This window comes from Galendromus occidentalis, unplaced genomic scaffold (assembly GCF_000255335.2).
Source record: "Galendromus occidentalis unplaced genomic scaffold, Mocc_1.1 scf7180000077500, whole genome shotgun sequence".
Lineage (NCBI taxonomy): Eukaryota > Metazoa > Arthropoda > Arachnida > Mesostigmata > Phytoseiidae > Galendromus > Galendromus occidentalis.
This window is the reverse complement of record NW_003805488.1, coordinates 757,872-773,712: the sequence shown is the minus strand read 5'-3', so window position 1 is coordinate 773,712 and position 15,841 is coordinate 757,872. Positions and strand designations below refer to the sequence as shown.

Here is a 15,841-nt window from a genome sequence, read left to right as displayed (position 1 = left end):
TCTAGCGAGAGTTTGAGCATATATTCAACTTCAAAGCAATCGAGTACCATTCTCGGATCGAGTCGCAGATCTCCTTGCCCTTCCAGAGGATCTTCGCGAGTCGAATTCGGGGTCGGTATAACGAGGGGAAGACGTGTCTGGTGACTTAGTCAAGAAAATATTATAGTTGTCAGTACATCGTCCTGTGGGCCTCTCGAAGACATAGCTGAAGGCCGAGATCTTCATACCGAAATCAATCACCGATATCCTCGCGCAACACTTCGAAATGACGGCAATCGAGAAAGATATCGAGTTCCGAAGCTCAAAGCTAATGAAAAAAATGCTGAAATGCTACAGCGAATGCATGAGCTATGAGAGCTCACAGCTCGACGGATAAGTATTTTCTTCCGATTCCGACCCACCTGCAAAGATCTAGAATTCTTTCAAGTCGGGAGGCACCGGATCCCGGACAAAGGGTGCAAAGAACCGTGCGCAGTCGATTCCGGGGTTGGAATGCATACACTGCACCGGAAAACCTCCAAATACATACACTACTAAGGTATGGATCTCGGCTTGTGGCCAGGCGCAAAAGCCTTTCCACGTCACTTGCTCCTCCGAGCAAACGATCAGCCGAGCATTGCAGGACTCGGAATCCCTGGTCTTGTAGGGTTTGAACTTGCTAGCGGGCACGAGAGGGTCGTAATCGGCTCCCGCGAAGGTTCGAACATTTTTTTTTCCACGATTCACGCGGTCGGAGAAAAAGTCCATCCCCCCGGCCCGCAGGAAGTTCTTACTTCGAGCCGATTAGGTTATGATCGGCTCTGAGGATCTTAAGGTTCACTTTCCGGCAAAGAGAGAACAAGGAATTCCCGACCCGGACTCACAATTATTTGATGTTCCCGCCCCTCCTTCATTCCCTGGAGCCGGAGCAATGAGCTCATGGATTCTAAATGTCTTGCGATGCGAAAGCCGTCAGGCTATGAATAAGCGATCTACAGAAATTGAGAAACTCACGCTGAGGAAAAATTTCTCGCCGACGTGAGCATGTTGAATCGCATCTCATATATTACGTTGTTCGAGTATACTTCAATCACAGATGAGTTTTTCTTCTTCACAGAAGATTTTACACAGATCTAAGAAGAGTTGAGCACTGTTTGGATCCAATCAGAGTACTTGGCAACTCGGGTATACGATCCTGGATAGCCTTTTTCAGCACAACGACGACCGAAGGACGTGACCCCGATGACTGTGTAGCGTCCTTTCTCGTTTAGAAGCATCAGCGGTCCCCCTGAATCACCCTGAAAATAAATCTGCAGTCAAGTCATCGCATTTCCCCACTTTTCCCTCTATTTCAGATAAGGTGACGTCCTCAGACACGATCCGCTCGAATCCAACTAAGTTAGATTCCGAGTCGGCGCCTCTTTCCGAGAAAATCCGCTGGACATCGTTCTGCTCCTCCATACTAGCCATCCGCGCAGATGTAAACTCTACACCCAGAAGCAAGGACGGAGCCCTGCTCCGGAATCTGGCAAACCGCGAACGGCCTGCCGACTCCAGACAAACATTCCGAGCCTTCGCGGAATCAGCGCGTCGAGGAACCGCACGTTGACCAAAAAGTGATTTCATCCCATTCGAGCTCAAAATGATGTCCCGGTGCTTAATGGCACCAAGGCCATGAGCCCTACGTGCCGCTCCCGCGATACAATCAAGCGTTATAATTAGGAGCATTGTCAGAACAAAATGAGAAATCGCTCAAATGTAATTGGAACACCGCAGACCGTCATGTGATGTAAGCGGGCTCGTCGGTTCAATCGGTTAGAAAGGAGGAAACTGGCGCTCATTCACGTCGGGATAGGGGAGGCGAACTGGTTTCTCTCCAAAGACGGACTGAAGTAAGCTACGAAGATTTTTTCTGCTAGAGGAGAGCCCCTGGAACCAATGCGTGTTTGTCGCGTCGGTCCTCACCCTGCACGTGTCTCGGTCGCCTTGCAGACTCCCGGCGCAAAGATAGTTGTCGTTGAAACGGATCACTGTCCTCTTGAAAGCCTCCTTACAGGTGTCCAAGGACTGAAGAGGCAGAGTGGTTTCTTGGAGAACCGAGCTTGCTGGTCCAGCTGTAATAGCGAACCAATATCATTAATTGGTGCGGCGCAATTCGTCGTCCTGCGGGTCGTGGACGGCACGCAGAGACCAATACCCCAGGGTTCGACCCTAAATTAGATAGTGTTTAGGCACCCATCTATTTTTTCCGAGCTTCCACAGCCCAAGGTCCCATTATATACTCCAAAGTCAACAAGTTTCGAGACCCGGCCAGCGATCGAAAAGCAATCGGAGGTCAACTCCGAAATCGAACTCTTCTTATGTCGATCGTGACATAGCTCGTCTCGGATCACCTACCGTAATACAACTCTCCCCAGCCAGCGACATTTGCGCTTCGTCCCTTGTATTCGCTGTCGTCCCCAGCGGTGTCCGGAACGCATATCGGAGCCACTCCCTGACCGTATGACACGGCTCGCCGTAAACTGAGATCGTTTTGGAACACGATTAGATTTCGCATCGTTTTCTCTTCAGCGCCATATCAAACGGTCGACTCGGGGTCCGACCCTGAGTTTGGCATCGAGTTGGAGTCTGGAGACAGCTTCCACATCATCGTGGAGCAGAACCAAGAGTTTCACCTCAAAATGGCGATGTCGTTGAAGTAGGTACGGTTATTGAAGTTCGGGTGGCTGTTCACTCGGTTGACGTCTATGTCGACGGGGTTCGCTCCATCGTCGGTAGCCAAGTAGTCGTGCTCACCGAGACGCACGGTGAATCGATTCGCTGGTAGTCTGCAAGAGAAACAAAATTGCCGAATCTTTTTCGCCTCTACCAATCATCGCGTCGGCCGTTGTTGGCCTCCAAAGTTCTGAAAACAGAGCTCTGGGAGCTGCGCCCTCAATAGGAGTCTTTTGTTTCAGGTCCCGTATGCGCGGACTCTCACTCGGCGTCGACGAGTGAGTCCGTTCCCGTTTCGTGGCGGTCAAACGTATGGAAAAATCCGGCTGCGTAAGAGCCATGGCTTGATCCTTATTTATGAACTCACACTTTTCCCATGAGGTTAACACAATGTGCCGCTGTGAGAACATGTCTCGGGCTTATCAGAGCACCTCCACACAGAGGAGCTTTGTATCCATTGCCGGAGACATCAACAAAGAGGAGCGCCTGTAAAAATGCAATGAAATCCATTTGAAAAAACATGGAGAGTGAGTCCGGACAAGAGTTCTCTTCGAGATAGATATCTCTACTCTACGGTGATAAGGCAAAAACTTTCATGTCAGGAGCGACCCTCTGACTCGCAGAGCAGCTCCGAGGTCCCCGCATCCGGGTTTCTTCCACCGACTCTGGGAATCCTAGTCCTCGGCGATCAGTCTTCGCCCAACATTCGCATGCGAACTCACCAGCCACGGCCAGGCTCCTACAGCGGCCTCCCTGCCGCCGACGATCCTTTTTGAGGTTGAATTTGTCAGTCCACAATCTGTAAATACGTAAAGACCTCAGAGATTCTGTACCGGCCTTTTTTAGAGAGCCGATCCAGCGCAACGACACGGGGAGAAAAACATCAACTTTCTAGCCCGGTGACCTTGACCTATCGACGTTCGAGGGTCTGTGGCGCTCGGCGGAAGTGTAGGATCAAACACGTTCGCTTCTGTGTCCGCCCGCCGACAAATGAATTCCGATATTCGCTCTGCCTCGAAAGCGAGAAAAAAATTCTGTTCCGCGTAATTCGTGAGACGGACCAAAGATTCGGCATTCCTCGAGGGCAGGACCGCTTCCTGCCTAAACCGCACACGAATAGTCCGCTCATTCGGCTCGATGGGACTCCCCTCTCGGGACATCACGTCGTTTGATACCATCTGATGCTTGCTATCGCTACGTTTTTCTATCATTCGCGAAATGCGACGCCTACAGGTCGAACAGTGGTCGCGACGAGCTGCACGGTGAGCATCGGAAAAAAACAGACAATGGGTACGATTCCGTCATTCAAGCGTGAAGCGTGCTAAATAGTCATTACATCATACACCATCAGCTTTCGGGTACCTAGATACGAACGAAATGAAAATCAGAAACGAAGTTCCTCGCTGGCGAGAGGCGGACTCTTTCAAGCATACTCAGGATCTACGATCGCGACTCTCCAGGAAGGAACTGAATACTCGGGAATAGAATAAGAATTAATGGGTACATTGACAAGTCAACGCGAAGTGGAACGGACTCTGATTCGAATTAATGATATTCCGGAAGCATCAATCCGATCGTAGACTCTCCACTAAAGAATCTATCAAGATGGAAATACTTTTTTCAACGTTATTTTCACGAGGCAGCCCTAAGCGAGATTGATTCAACTGTGCCGCGTCAAGGTGGAAGCCCGAGTCTCGAAGGGCCCAACTCCTTGAGAAACAACAAAGTTCACCGTAAAATTATTCTGTTACGTCGACCAAATTCAAAGAACGCATGCGGACGTTGCACTCACATCGGGAATTCAGGAGACGATCGCTTCCGCTTGGCCTATTCAAATTAAGGCCGCTACCGCCACCGCCGTTGAAGTTGCTTCCAGCGCCTTCATTCCGGGATGGAGGACGCAAGTTCGGCAAGCCGAATTGATTGGTATTTTGGACCGGAAGTTGACCCACATAGGTTGGTGGGCTCGTGGGTCGGGGCTGCACATATTCCGATGGAGGGTGTCCACCTGCGTATCCATTTTGGAACCGGTTGTTATTGGAGGGGATGTGGGCCGAGAGGTACTCGGGAAGACCCAGGAATGCGGGACTGTACGCGGGTTTGCGGAAGCCCGGCCTGAACGCATAAGCATCATTACCGTAGTTATTGAATCCGCCTCCCCCCCCGAAGCCGTTGTTGTTGAAACCGAACGGGGACGGTTGTTGGAAACCGAAGCCGGCATTGCTATACGCTGGCTGCTGATAGAAACTGCGCACAGGATTGTAGAAGAATGAGTTGGCGAACGGGTTTTGTTGGAAGAAATTCTGTTGGAAACCCGGTAGAAACGGTTGGAAAAGAGAGTTGCCGAAGCCGTAGGTATCGTGCGGACAGCATACGAGGGGGCGGCGATTCGAAAAACCACAGAGACTGCTCCGCGCAATGAACTCGTTCTCGAACGAGGCGCTGCACTCCGAGTAGGGAACGCATCGACCGACGCCGCCCTGGTAGGAGCGGCAGCCCTGCGACGCGCTGGATCTCACGGGCGTCAGCGAGCGGCTTTCGATCTCTTCGGGCCCTGTTGAGTTCGCGTCCAAAGTGAAATTCAAGGCGATCGATGTGAAATTGAGAGGTGCTCCGCTTGTGGCACTTCGCATCGTTGTTTTCGACGTCCCCGTCAATCCTGAAACCAGGGAACCGAATGAAAGGCAAAGGACCAGCATAAGGGATGAACTTGATCGAGACGACTCCTTTCGATCCCGATAAACAACCATATGTCTCTCAAAGGCTGGGCGCTTCATGAGCTGGGTGTTTGAACAGCGCCCGCAATTGCCGGCTACAAAGCGTTCTCAGAACCCTCATGTGATTCAATTCCTGGGTATTCCCCGCCTTTGTTTTCTCAGCCATCATTATATTTCTGGTCTTCCGCGAAGGATTGCTACTACATTGTATGTCGGACCGCGAATCCGAGACCGATCGGATACTTTCTCGAGCTCCCGCTAAAAGGCATCGGCAAAGCTCTTGGGAAAATCGATGGAGCCAGGCGGGTTCATGGTCGAAAAGGAGGAGCGAGAAATACGACATATGATGATCATTTCGCGAAATTCTCGGGCAATGTATCGCGGGAGAAGGTGCTTGTCCCCAGGAGCGGCGCCATGAGAGAATTTTCATCGATCCCGGAATCAGAGCCTCGCTTATCGAGTCGGAAACGACTCAAGGAAACTACCGGTGGACACATGTGGTCAGAGCTCAGAGCACGCGCAGGACCGATATCGTTGGCCTATTTCCCAAGATCGCCTCCGACTGTGATCCCATAGGTGCACTCATCTATACCCGAGAGCACCGGATAGCATCGCGGCGCTGAAACCTTTGAGTGCGGGACCCGCGAAGCCCCCGAGAATGGAAGTGCCCCTCGCGGAATGTCATTCTTATCAGCAGAACTCGATTTTCCTCTTCGGCATGGCTCGGATCTGGCGTTCTGAATCACTTACCTCCATCGTCACAGAGCGCAGACACAAGGACCGCAAAGATCACGATGCACTTTTCCATTTCGATTGAAGGCAGTCTGAGTACGCTCTGCCCTTTCGGAAAGAGACCCTTCCGAGGATTGGGACTTTTCAGATCGGAAGACGGCGATCACAGAAACACCGGTGGCCGCCACGGTCGAGAGGAAACTGACCGCTCTGAGAACTGACCCGAGAACGTCCGACTGACGTTTCTCCGATCTGTGGCTCACAGAGTTCCTCCTGAAAGAACCGAGGGTTGTCGCTGCGCCGTGACAGAGATAAGCAGCACTAGAAGTTCACATGCGTGAGTCCCGAAGTCCGGTCTTAGTACAGTTCACCTTCTCACTCACTCATTCACTCACTCAGCGGTGGGTCCGCCACTTGGTCAGTCTTCTTCCTGGCTTGTCGAACTTTCGCGGTTGGAACAGCGCTCTACTATCAACGACAGGACTTTCCGCTGCCGTTCATCAAGTGGGATATTTTCTGGGCGTGGAGGAGTATCGTTTTGCGGAACGCTGGAATTCGTTCAGTGTAACGCGAATAATAATGCGTAATGCAGCGTCGACCGCGGTACCGAGTTAGAATATAGAAGAAATTCGCCGCAGATAAGAGCTAGACCATGAGACCTCCTTTCTTCTGGAATACGATGACATGGACGACGTCGACGATTCTCTCTTCTTTCTTAGATCATGCTCTTTGTTGTGAGCACTCGTTGTATCGTCGAAGAATGACCCTTTCCGATCCTTCCACTCGATTCTCTCCGTGCAGCCGCGGTAGCGGCGACACCGCTCTTGTCACGACGCTTCTCCGACGTCCTTATGCAGCTGAGCTCTTCTTAATGACGATGACGACGCCGACGCTTATGACGTATGAATAAACGAAACTTTCGTATGTGACGTCGAGGTTCTGAGGATGAGGTAGGAACAACGACGACGTCGAGCCCCTTTCTCCATAGGGCTCCATAGGGCTCCATCTCAATCAACTCGGACTATGACGACGGGGAAACCGTCTTCTCGATGCCCCTCATCCTCGGAAAGTTCTTGTTCAATTCTGATGTTCCAGATCGCGAAAAGTTCAGACCCATTTGCATATTTATTCGTTTTCCCTAGACCGAGACGAGGCAGAGACGGGGAGCTTGCTATTGGTCTTTTCAGCTTTTTCCTGCTTGAGGACATTTTCCACGCGCGGCAGATATTGTGAGACCTCAGCCACATCAGCACCTCCACGAGGCTCCCGAAATAATTGTCCGCTCATGGTGTCTTCCCGATTCTTTCTTCGCCCGGTTTCGTCAGGTCTTCTCAGAATTTTCCTTCGAAGTCAGCCTCATAAGAACGTAGCAGATGCGTGAAAATGTCACGCAATCGTTTCGTACTCCGGAATTCTGGTAACAGCTGGATCTCGTATACGGAACAATCAGAAAGTAATAGTCGAGGAGGCATCGACCAAACCAGTGTTGGATGGGTGCTTTCCTCGATCGCGTTCGCGCTTTCGCGATTCCTTTGTCGGGGCTCCGGAGCCGATTCTAGAGACTGTCGAGCGCGACTTCAGGCTGGATGGAATCGATTGAGGTTCTCCTCGGGCATGAGATAGGCGTATCGCGCGAAGTGATCCTAGGGGCGGATTCAGAATGACCTGATGTAGAGCACGAGCCTCCAAGCTCCGTACTGGTCATTCGCAATTGCGAGTCGGGATTGAAGGGTTAATGAGATCTACGATCCGTTCATGAGGTGAATTCTCTGCTTGTATCGAGTGCTTGACTGGGATTTTCGGTCTCCAGTCTTGAAATACCCCGTAATTCTCCCATGTCATACACCTTGGCAGTTGAGGTTGAGGGGCAGTCATCAAAGACGAAGAGCTGGTATTGTCGGCGGAATATTCCCATCGCAGACTTGTGGAAGCTTTCCGCTGAACTTACTCTCGGTCGCCGTACTTCTCGCTACTCGGAAAAGATTCCTATATTCGGTATTCTCCGTGTGAGTCATTCCCTCCTCTCCGCTTGAATTTGCTTCCCGCGAGAAATGAGCTCCTCCATGAGATCACCTGCCTTCCTCGATGGGCTCACACTCACCAACCCCGGCCTCGGACAATACTCCGAATGGAGACTACCCAACCTAGTCCAGGGAGCCTTCCTGGATCTTGTCAATGGAAAGGCTCGCGAGTTCGTCAGCAGTCCGAAGCCGAGGCGATGTTCTGCGAAGTCTCTGGAGAGTCGGAATCTCGGAGCTCTTTTCGAAGATAGCGGAAACGAGAGTGAACGAAAGAGTTTCTGGAAAGCTCCCTCTGGGAAGCATCGTCCCCGAAGTACCGTAAGAGCGGCGTCGCAGTTACCGAATTTTTTTCTGTCAGGAAGGGTCATCGGACATTTCGCGTGGGGCACCACGAGAAAAACTGAACGCATGACGTCACATTGTCTCACATGCTCCGCGTAGCATGGTAGCACCATGTTTTCACCAAGATGTCGCGACGAGTTTTTCTCGAAGCCGACCCTATCTCGGACTAAGGCGGAATATGCGGGTGTCATCCCGCGATTCCAAGCGATTCCATTTGAAGCTGAAGGGTAGAATCAAGCGAGTTTCGATACTTCATTGAGCGTTCATGCGGATAACTCTTCTTTCTTCCGGCCCCATCTCTGATTTCCTGTTCTGGTCTGAGACTTATTAGACCGGACGATGCTGGCTGCACGGGTCAGCTGTGAACCCCACGTACCGCGTTTCATCCCTCACTGCTCTCCGGACGGAATAACTCCATTTGGAATGTCCGGGAAGATTGCACAGCTTGTATCGTAGATTACCTCACTCGGAACTATATCTTTCCGCATCCTCAGATCATCGAAGCCAAGACGAATTCTTCGACCAGTTGACGAAGGTATCTCATTATTTCTGGAGGAGGCCCCGCTGTGACGACAGAGGTGTTTTCCCGCGCACCTCTTGATTGGCCCTCGACATCAAATGGAGAAGCTCTCCTCCGGACCCCAGTGGCTATTATGATCACGCGCTCTTCTGAAATTTCGAGCTATTTTTCGCTGGGCCAGTACGCATTTTCGGGCCCAAAAGAGGATTTTGAGCAGGAAAATTTCAAGCAGGTTAAGTGCTTTGGGGTCTGGATGCCTAAGGGGCTCTCGATGGGATTTTGCCCGGATCTTTGCAGCTGTTCCAAGCGCCTTGTAGAGGCGCTACACGGATAAACGGAGAATCGAGCAATGATCTCCTCATCTCTCGGTACCTCAATACTTCTATTTGCATGATTTGCAGATTGCCCACGCTCTACTTCTTCGCTGAGGACGAGCTCTCGCGAGACGGAGAATCGTCACCAACCTCAGCCCCCCCCTATTTTGAGGCGCCCTGAACTCCATTCGGAAGAACGTAGATGGTCCCAGTTCAGCCGATTCCGGGACGAATGGGCTGCCTCGTCTCTCGATTTGAAGGATTTCAGTGAGTATTCATCGTGGAGAAGATATACCAGCACGAGTTCAGACTGATGACCAAGCAAATGTCTAGAGTCCGATTATAAGGATCCTGATGTCTGGGAGAAAAATGCTTCCGAATTTACTGGAAACTCCGAGTATATTTCAGCGCGGTCCGGTGCCTCGGCATAGCTATGATTCTAATTCGCGACTTCGTCTCAGTTGAGCGGAATTGAGGCTCAGTCGGAGGAACCCCAAGCTCCTGCCTCCACGTTCGTTGCTGGAAGAGATGTAGGAAGCGATCCTGAGACATTGCTGGAATTGAGCGAGTCCCACGAGTGTCCAGCGAAGATGTTTATTGGAGACAGGATGACTGGAGACATCGAGGCACTTCCATTGGTCCCATCGGTCATACGCGACTGTTCATCTTTTGAATGCCCCGTTCTTCGCAGCTCGATCAATGAACATCTTAAATACATCTTCAGGTAGACTAGCGAACGATTTCGTGAGAACGACGGCCGTTGTGTGATTCATGGCGAACCTTCAGGAGAGAGTATAGCAATAGTAAACGTGAGCCTGATTCGAAAGTGGAGAGCTCATCACCATCATCAGTGACTGAGATCTTTCTCTCGGACGCACCCATTGACGCAGACGGCAAAATATTATCTCGTAGCGAGACTGGATTACCTGAAGCAAAAGTCTTCCAGATCTTCGGCCTTATACCGCACGGCGGCCATGTAGAAACTCGCGCAGTTGTCAATCGATATCCGTTTTTTAATAGGCGCTGACATCGAGCCTGGAAGGGGACATAGGCGCAATGAGATTTTCTTCTCCTTCCAACCGAGGGCTCGATTCTCGGTACGGAATATCAGCTGTGACTACTCGTGACGACAAACGTGGCACTCATAACTCGATGATGATTCCGATTGCGACGTCTCCTCTCGTGTAAGAAGAAAATCCTACCCTGAGATTGGTTTCACAGCAGGAATTAGCCAGATCAAGGAGCCCTATAGCTTCAGTCGGCGCTAGATCGACGTCACCAGTGTACAGGTATTGAAGGAACGCTCTGTAGACAGGGTAGCTGAACTGTGTCACTTCGATAGTATCGCTGTCGTTTTCTATCCAAGGCCCCTGCAGGCGAACACTGATGTCACTCATGAGTCGGAAACATCGCTAGGTACGAAAGTTTCTCCCCGGATTGAGATAAGGATTTCAATTGACTCCTCTCACTTGGAACATGTTTCGGAAGTACTCGCATTGGAATTTCAGCACCGTTTTGTGCACGTGTATTTTCTTGCCCTCTACGAGGAATTTCAAATCGGAATGAGCGGGATTATCGAAGTGCTCGGCCATAGCCAAGGCTAACTTGTTCTCCCATCTGAAGAAATCAATGAATTCACATTCTCGCCGTCTCGACACAAGGGTACGGATTATCACCCTGTTTCTCCTGCTGTGGTGCAAGTATTCACCGGTCGTCGGGACACAGGGAGAAGTCCGTCGTCCATTTAGGAAGCTTTTCGAGGGACTTACACTGATCTCACTATCATTGGGACGGGCGTCACGGGCACCGACGAAAAAGCTACAAAAACGTCATGAACGGAGTCGAATGGAGTTTCGGTCGGAACGGTCACGTGCTGGCCCCTACATAAGCCCCACATCAGAACCTGGAAAATTAGGGGGTTGCTCAGAGAGTAATGTATCGCGGCTCGCTCGATCCACCGATCCGGTCATCTGGAATCGAGTTGACCCATTCGGACAGCAGACCGTCCGAGCTCTCATCATCTCCAGGAGAATCAAGAGATCAGGAACTGACTTTTGAGGTTTCTGTCATGGCGGCTGAGGTCTGATTGTACTGTGTGGCAGCTACCTCGTTGATCCGCCCATGAATCGTTTTCATGAGAACGGGTATAGACTGTTTGGAAGAATAAGAAATGGGATGAAGGCGTGGTCCATCAGAAGTGAAAAAATTCGTGACATGATTGATAAAGACATTGAAAACTATGTCATGTTTTTAACATTGCCTGATTTGTCTTGTTTTCAGTGCCGAGCTGACCCAAAGCGTTCGCTCCCCACACGTACACCAGGCCTTCATCGGTCAGTGCGAGAGTGTGCGAAAACCCACACGCGACCTGTAGTAGAGTGGAAAATGTGATGAAATCAAATGTAAGTTAGCCTCCCTCGGCGGAATGATAAAGACCGGCTGAGAGGTCGATCACCTTTTTGATGAAGACATCCTTCAATTGCTCGATTTTCACAGGAAAGGGTTGATTTGTCAACGATCCTAGGCCGAGTTGCCCGTTGCCTGGATTCGAGGCGAGCGACAAATTTATCGATAGTCCATGATGAATAGCCGTGGATCCTAGCGGAGTTTGTTGTCATCTGAAGCTCCATAAACGTACCGTTCGAGCCCCAAACGTAGACTTCTCCGGTGTCAAAAACAGCCGTAGTGAAATTGTGTCCACACGAGATTCCGGTGCATTTCATTTCCGCGATGGCGCCGCCAACCTGATTGTTCGAATGGATGCTCACGGATTCGGCCCTCGTGAAAAGAACTCGATCCGCTTATTCATTCCCGCTTTTTGTACCGTAGAGTTTGAAGTCTGACCTTGCGCGGTGATTGATGATTTACCGAGGCGGAGAGCCCCAGTTGCCCGCAATTATTTTGTCCCCACGTATATACCTGCGTAAGAGAGGTCTATGTAACGAAGCAGAAAAAAAGACGCTGACTAGTTACTTGCAGCTTCATCCACGTAACATATCTCCGGATACGAGGATTCATAATGGAAAAGAAACGGCTGGAGACTCACTCCTCCCGAAACCGTACGAATCACAGAATGGTAACCGCCACAAGCGATCTGAGCGACGGGCTGCCGGTCAAAAACGAGCACGGGTGAATTGGCCTGTCGGTAGAGAAGATGTGTTATCAAGTTAAGCTCCAAAAAGTCTCTCAATCCCTCTCGACCAGAAGGTGGACTCACCTGCGAATTCTGATCATTTCCGACCTGAGAGTAGCCATTGTGACCCCAACCGTACACTTCACCTCTGGCGGTCAAAGCGAGAACGTGAGGTCCGGTGCCGCAGGCGAAGGACTGGACACCTTTTTTCGAAAGACCTTCGACCTTAAATGGAAGGATTCTCGATTGGGAGCACTCTCGTAAGCCGTGGGTCCCTCGAGAAGGACAGCGCATCGTACAGCGACCTCACACATCCCTACCTTGGTCGGGCTCAGACATGACCTTGTGTCGCCGATTCCTAGACACCCCGCCGCATTACTCCCCATCGCCCAGACCTGGAGCATAGGAGAAAACGAAAATTCCATCGGATCTCGATCATTCGAATGGATAAAAGACATACGCGTTCGATGAACCCCAAACGATAGCCTCTCATGCCCGTGAGCATGAAAAATATGATCTACCCTCCCTACCTCATCTTCCTCAGTGACCAATAATGCCTCAGTGGCAGACGAACTGAACACGCAGCATAGGCGGACTTTTCTGAGGAATTCCGGTTTGACCAGCGAGAAGATCAGCCACTTTTGCGGATCACCGACGATGCCTCCACTCGAGGTCGCCAGCGTTCCCCTGGAAGGTTGCGAATTTCCACCGTGCCGGAATATTTCCAGTTAAGCTTCGTGAAACCACCGTGAGAATTCAGGTCCATGGGGCATGTCATCGGGAATCCCGTGCAGTCAGGAGATTGGTACTAATGACCTACCCAAAAGGTAGACAAGTCTCGTGTTCTCTCTCCATTCTTGGTTGTTCGCTCGTTTTTCCGGAGGAATGCCCGCAGAATCGGTTCTGGAAATCGATTGAGTTCAACTTATATGCAGACGCCCCCCGGGGAGCGCAATCCGACGGGTGATTAGCTAATTCCGGATCATATTATCTATCACGAGCCGCGCGCTCACGGAGGATCCACGATCTATTCTAGTACTCTTCTGTCGAATCTGATCGGAATCAGTCAAGCTTCTTCGGGGAAGATTGACTGGATACCGTTAAAGAATAATGCTCCACTGATGATGTCCCGTGGAACTCGTCGTCGGGATCAGAAAGTTTTATGGCGCACCGAAGGTCCATAGAGTTTGTTTCTTCTCGTACCGTGGTGGGAGTCGACGGACCCTCGGCCGCCTGGGCGACTTTGCTTTTGGTTCCTTGTATGTTGTCATAATTTCTGTCAGGTGGGCGCTAGCTCGGAACACAGGCCCCCAGTCCCCGGAAATCGACATGGGCGTTCAAAAGTCTCGAAGAGCTAGAGCCCAGATCGACAGGGATCACGGCCAAGGAGGGAAACGCTGTTAGAAGAGGAGGAGGAGCTTCTCGCTCGAATCAGAAGAGGTAGCGCGCCAAGACACGAACGCCCTCTCCCTCGATCTCTGTTTGGCAGCGTAGATGGCTGGTGGGATTGAAATAAGAGATACGCAGTTTGACATGTCTCCTCATCGACACCTGGGCGATTATCGTGAACGCCGTGTCAGCCTGCAACCTGCTCGCATACGGCTCATACCTGCTTGAGTTTATTTGCGGAATGAAAGCCGAGTGTCTGAGACGAGCAGATTCAGCAATCGTCTATCGTCCCTCCCCGAGTGAGAACCTTCGTCCGGAATCCTAAAATCTTTGTCGATAATAAGGTTGAAGAAGGTCGGGGGGGGGGGCGACAAGCACAATTTGAGTCATCTACCGCTTCCGTCGCTCCGGGATCCCTCACCAAAAAAGTGACATAAGTCAGGTGAGAGCGGTAAACACACAACACCATACTGGAGCCCACACACTCGCCTCTTCGAGCGACGTGTGTGAGTCTCATTTCGAATGGAGCCTCGCGCGGGCTGCATCATCCGAGGTCTCTGAGTGAGTTCCTTTTCAGAGCTGCCGACTTATGCTGAAAATTCATGGTTTCCTTGCAATTTCAGTTTTCGGAGAGAGTCTACGCATACTGGAGGGTTGAGTTATGCATATAAGTTGTCGAGCCCCGCCTCAGAGGGGCATGGATAAACTCCTTCGAGTGTCCTTGCCGGCATGGAAATTCCGCAAAGTCAGGGAGGCTACTCCTTGGAGCATCAAGAAGAGTGGGGGGCAAGCTGAAAAAGTGAGGATCGACTGCAATCTCTAGCAGAGATGTTTACCGAAGTCTCTAAAGCACCGACGTGCCCGTGCTCGATCAAAACGGGAATCGGCGATCGATTTCACCGATAGTGCCGGCATGACTCGACTGGCTGGGATGGCTCAGCCGGGAAAAACGACGGATGAAAGACCTTCCCCGGGTAGCGGTTGCTGCAAGACTCCCTTGTGGCCCCCTTCCGGGGATATACTAGGGTCAACAGTTTTTTAGGTCAGCCTACACGATGATTGTGAGTCGAACATGGATCGCCAGATATTCATCGACACAGGAGTGAAAACGAGAACTTTGGGGGGAAGAATATATTTCTCGTCGAGAATTCAGCTGTGGGCTTCGAGCCGTACAAGACCTCGAGGGCTTGACGCTTGAATTATTTGAATCCTATTGGCTCGAGTCCCCCGGTTTCTTGGTGATCGGCTTCGCCAGCTGCTGGAGTTGGTATCGTTTGCGTTCCTTGCGGAGTTCGTGAATCATCTCCTGGCCACAGATGAGACGACGGATATATGATCGACTCATGATAATTATAATTATCAATCACTGTGGGAGGCATCATGTTGTCAGTATCTATTCCTGGAGAGGGAGAAATCCTACCTTGCCCTGCTTGTAGAACCGTTCGACGCGATCTTCGAAGACGTTGATCTCCTCGATTGTCGGCGGCTCTGAGCTGCTGTTCAGGAAATCGCGACCCAGGATCCACAGAAAGGGATGCATGGCGATACGAGTCGTTGATTCGGTGGTTTGTTCAGTAGTGGACACGGTGGTCATTCTATCTGTCGTGGTTTCGATATCGCTCTCGGGCGGGGTTCCGACGAACGCTTGCAGGTACGGTGCAAAGCGACTGCCGTGGAGTAAACCTGTTGATCGACAAGGAAGACCTCACCTTCGAACTCGGTGGCATCGCCGGACTTCGCAGATGGGGTGCAACGAAATTGAGCGGATGCGAGAGCTCTCTGAGAGAATATTCTCGCCAAACCGAGAGACACTAACCTTTCGGTAACACTCGGTAGAGAGCGGTCAGCACTTGCTTCTGAATCTGTTCCTGGTCTGGCAGGCCGGAAGTGAGTCCCGCCGTCGCCGCGAGAATCAAGATGGAAATGGAGATGTTTCGATTCTTCATCTCGGGGGAAAAATCAAATCCTGGAATTCTCGA

At 51.1% G+C, this 15,841-nt stretch overlaps 2 protein-coding genes across 2 annotated transcripts; both read right to left on the bottom strand.

Annotated features, from left to right (window-relative positions):
* Positions 1-1,040: 1,040 nt before the first annotated feature.
* On the bottom strand, positions 1,041-6,370 carry LOC100909318 (coagulation factor XII). Its single transcript, XM_003746686.1, has 8 exons — positions 6,162-6,370; positions 4,487-5,353; positions 3,417-3,493; positions 3,062-3,180; positions 2,655-2,807; positions 2,377-2,501; positions 1,945-2,093; positions 1,041-1,277 (listed from the first exon to the last, which is right to left on the bottom strand). The coding sequence occupies exons 1-8, from the start codon at positions 6,217-6,219 to the stop codon at positions 1,113-1,115; spliced, it is 1,713 nt and encodes a 570-aa protein (XP_003746734.1). The 5' UTR covers positions 6,220-6,370; the 3' UTR covers positions 1,041-1,112.
* A 3,433-nt stretch (positions 6,371-9,803) lies between these two features.
* On the bottom strand, positions 9,804-14,329 carry LOC100909175 (RCC1 and BTB domain-containing protein 1). Its single transcript, XM_029112410.1, has 15 exons — positions 14,083-14,329; positions 13,294-13,376; positions 13,004-13,160; positions 12,794-12,868; positions 12,387-12,698; positions 12,185-12,259; positions 11,979-12,084; positions 11,796-11,881; positions 11,601-11,708; positions 11,393-11,491; positions 11,110-11,243; positions 10,810-10,957; positions 10,543-10,710; positions 10,267-10,375; positions 9,804-10,120 (listed from the first exon to the last, which is right to left on the bottom strand). Exons 2-15 carry the CDS (start codon positions 13,326-13,328, stop codon positions 10,110-10,112), a joined length of 1,623 nt encoding a protein of 540 aa, XP_028968243.1. The 5' UTR covers positions 13,329-13,376; positions 14,083-14,329; the 3' UTR covers positions 9,804-10,109.
* Positions 14,330-15,841: the final 1,512 nt, after the last annotated feature.

Coding starts and splice junctions, on each gene's coding strand:
- LOC100909175 (XM_029112410.1), bottom strand. CDS start 13,328: ATGGAGAGAGAACACGAGACTTGTCTACCTTTTGG. Junction 12,085..12,184: donor ATCATCAATCACCGCGCAAG/GTCAGACTTCAA, acceptor TCGAACAATCAG/GTTGGCGGCGCCATCGCGGA. Junction 10,376..10,542: donor GCTGTGAAACCAATCTCAGG/GTAGGATTTTCT, acceptor GTCCCCTTCCAG/GCTCGATGTCAGCGCCTATT.
- LOC100909318 (XM_003746686.1), bottom strand. CDS start 6,219: ATGGAAAAGTGCATCGTGATCTTTGCGGTCCTTGTGTCTGCGCTCTGT. Junction 3,494..4,486: donor TCGTCTCCTGAATTCCCGAT/GTGAGTGCAACG, acceptor ACGTATTTACAG/ATTGTGGACTGACAAATTCA. Junction 1,278..1,944: donor GCGACCGAGACACGTGCAGG/GTGAGGACCGAC, acceptor ATTTATTTTCAG/GGTGATTCAGGGGGACCGCT.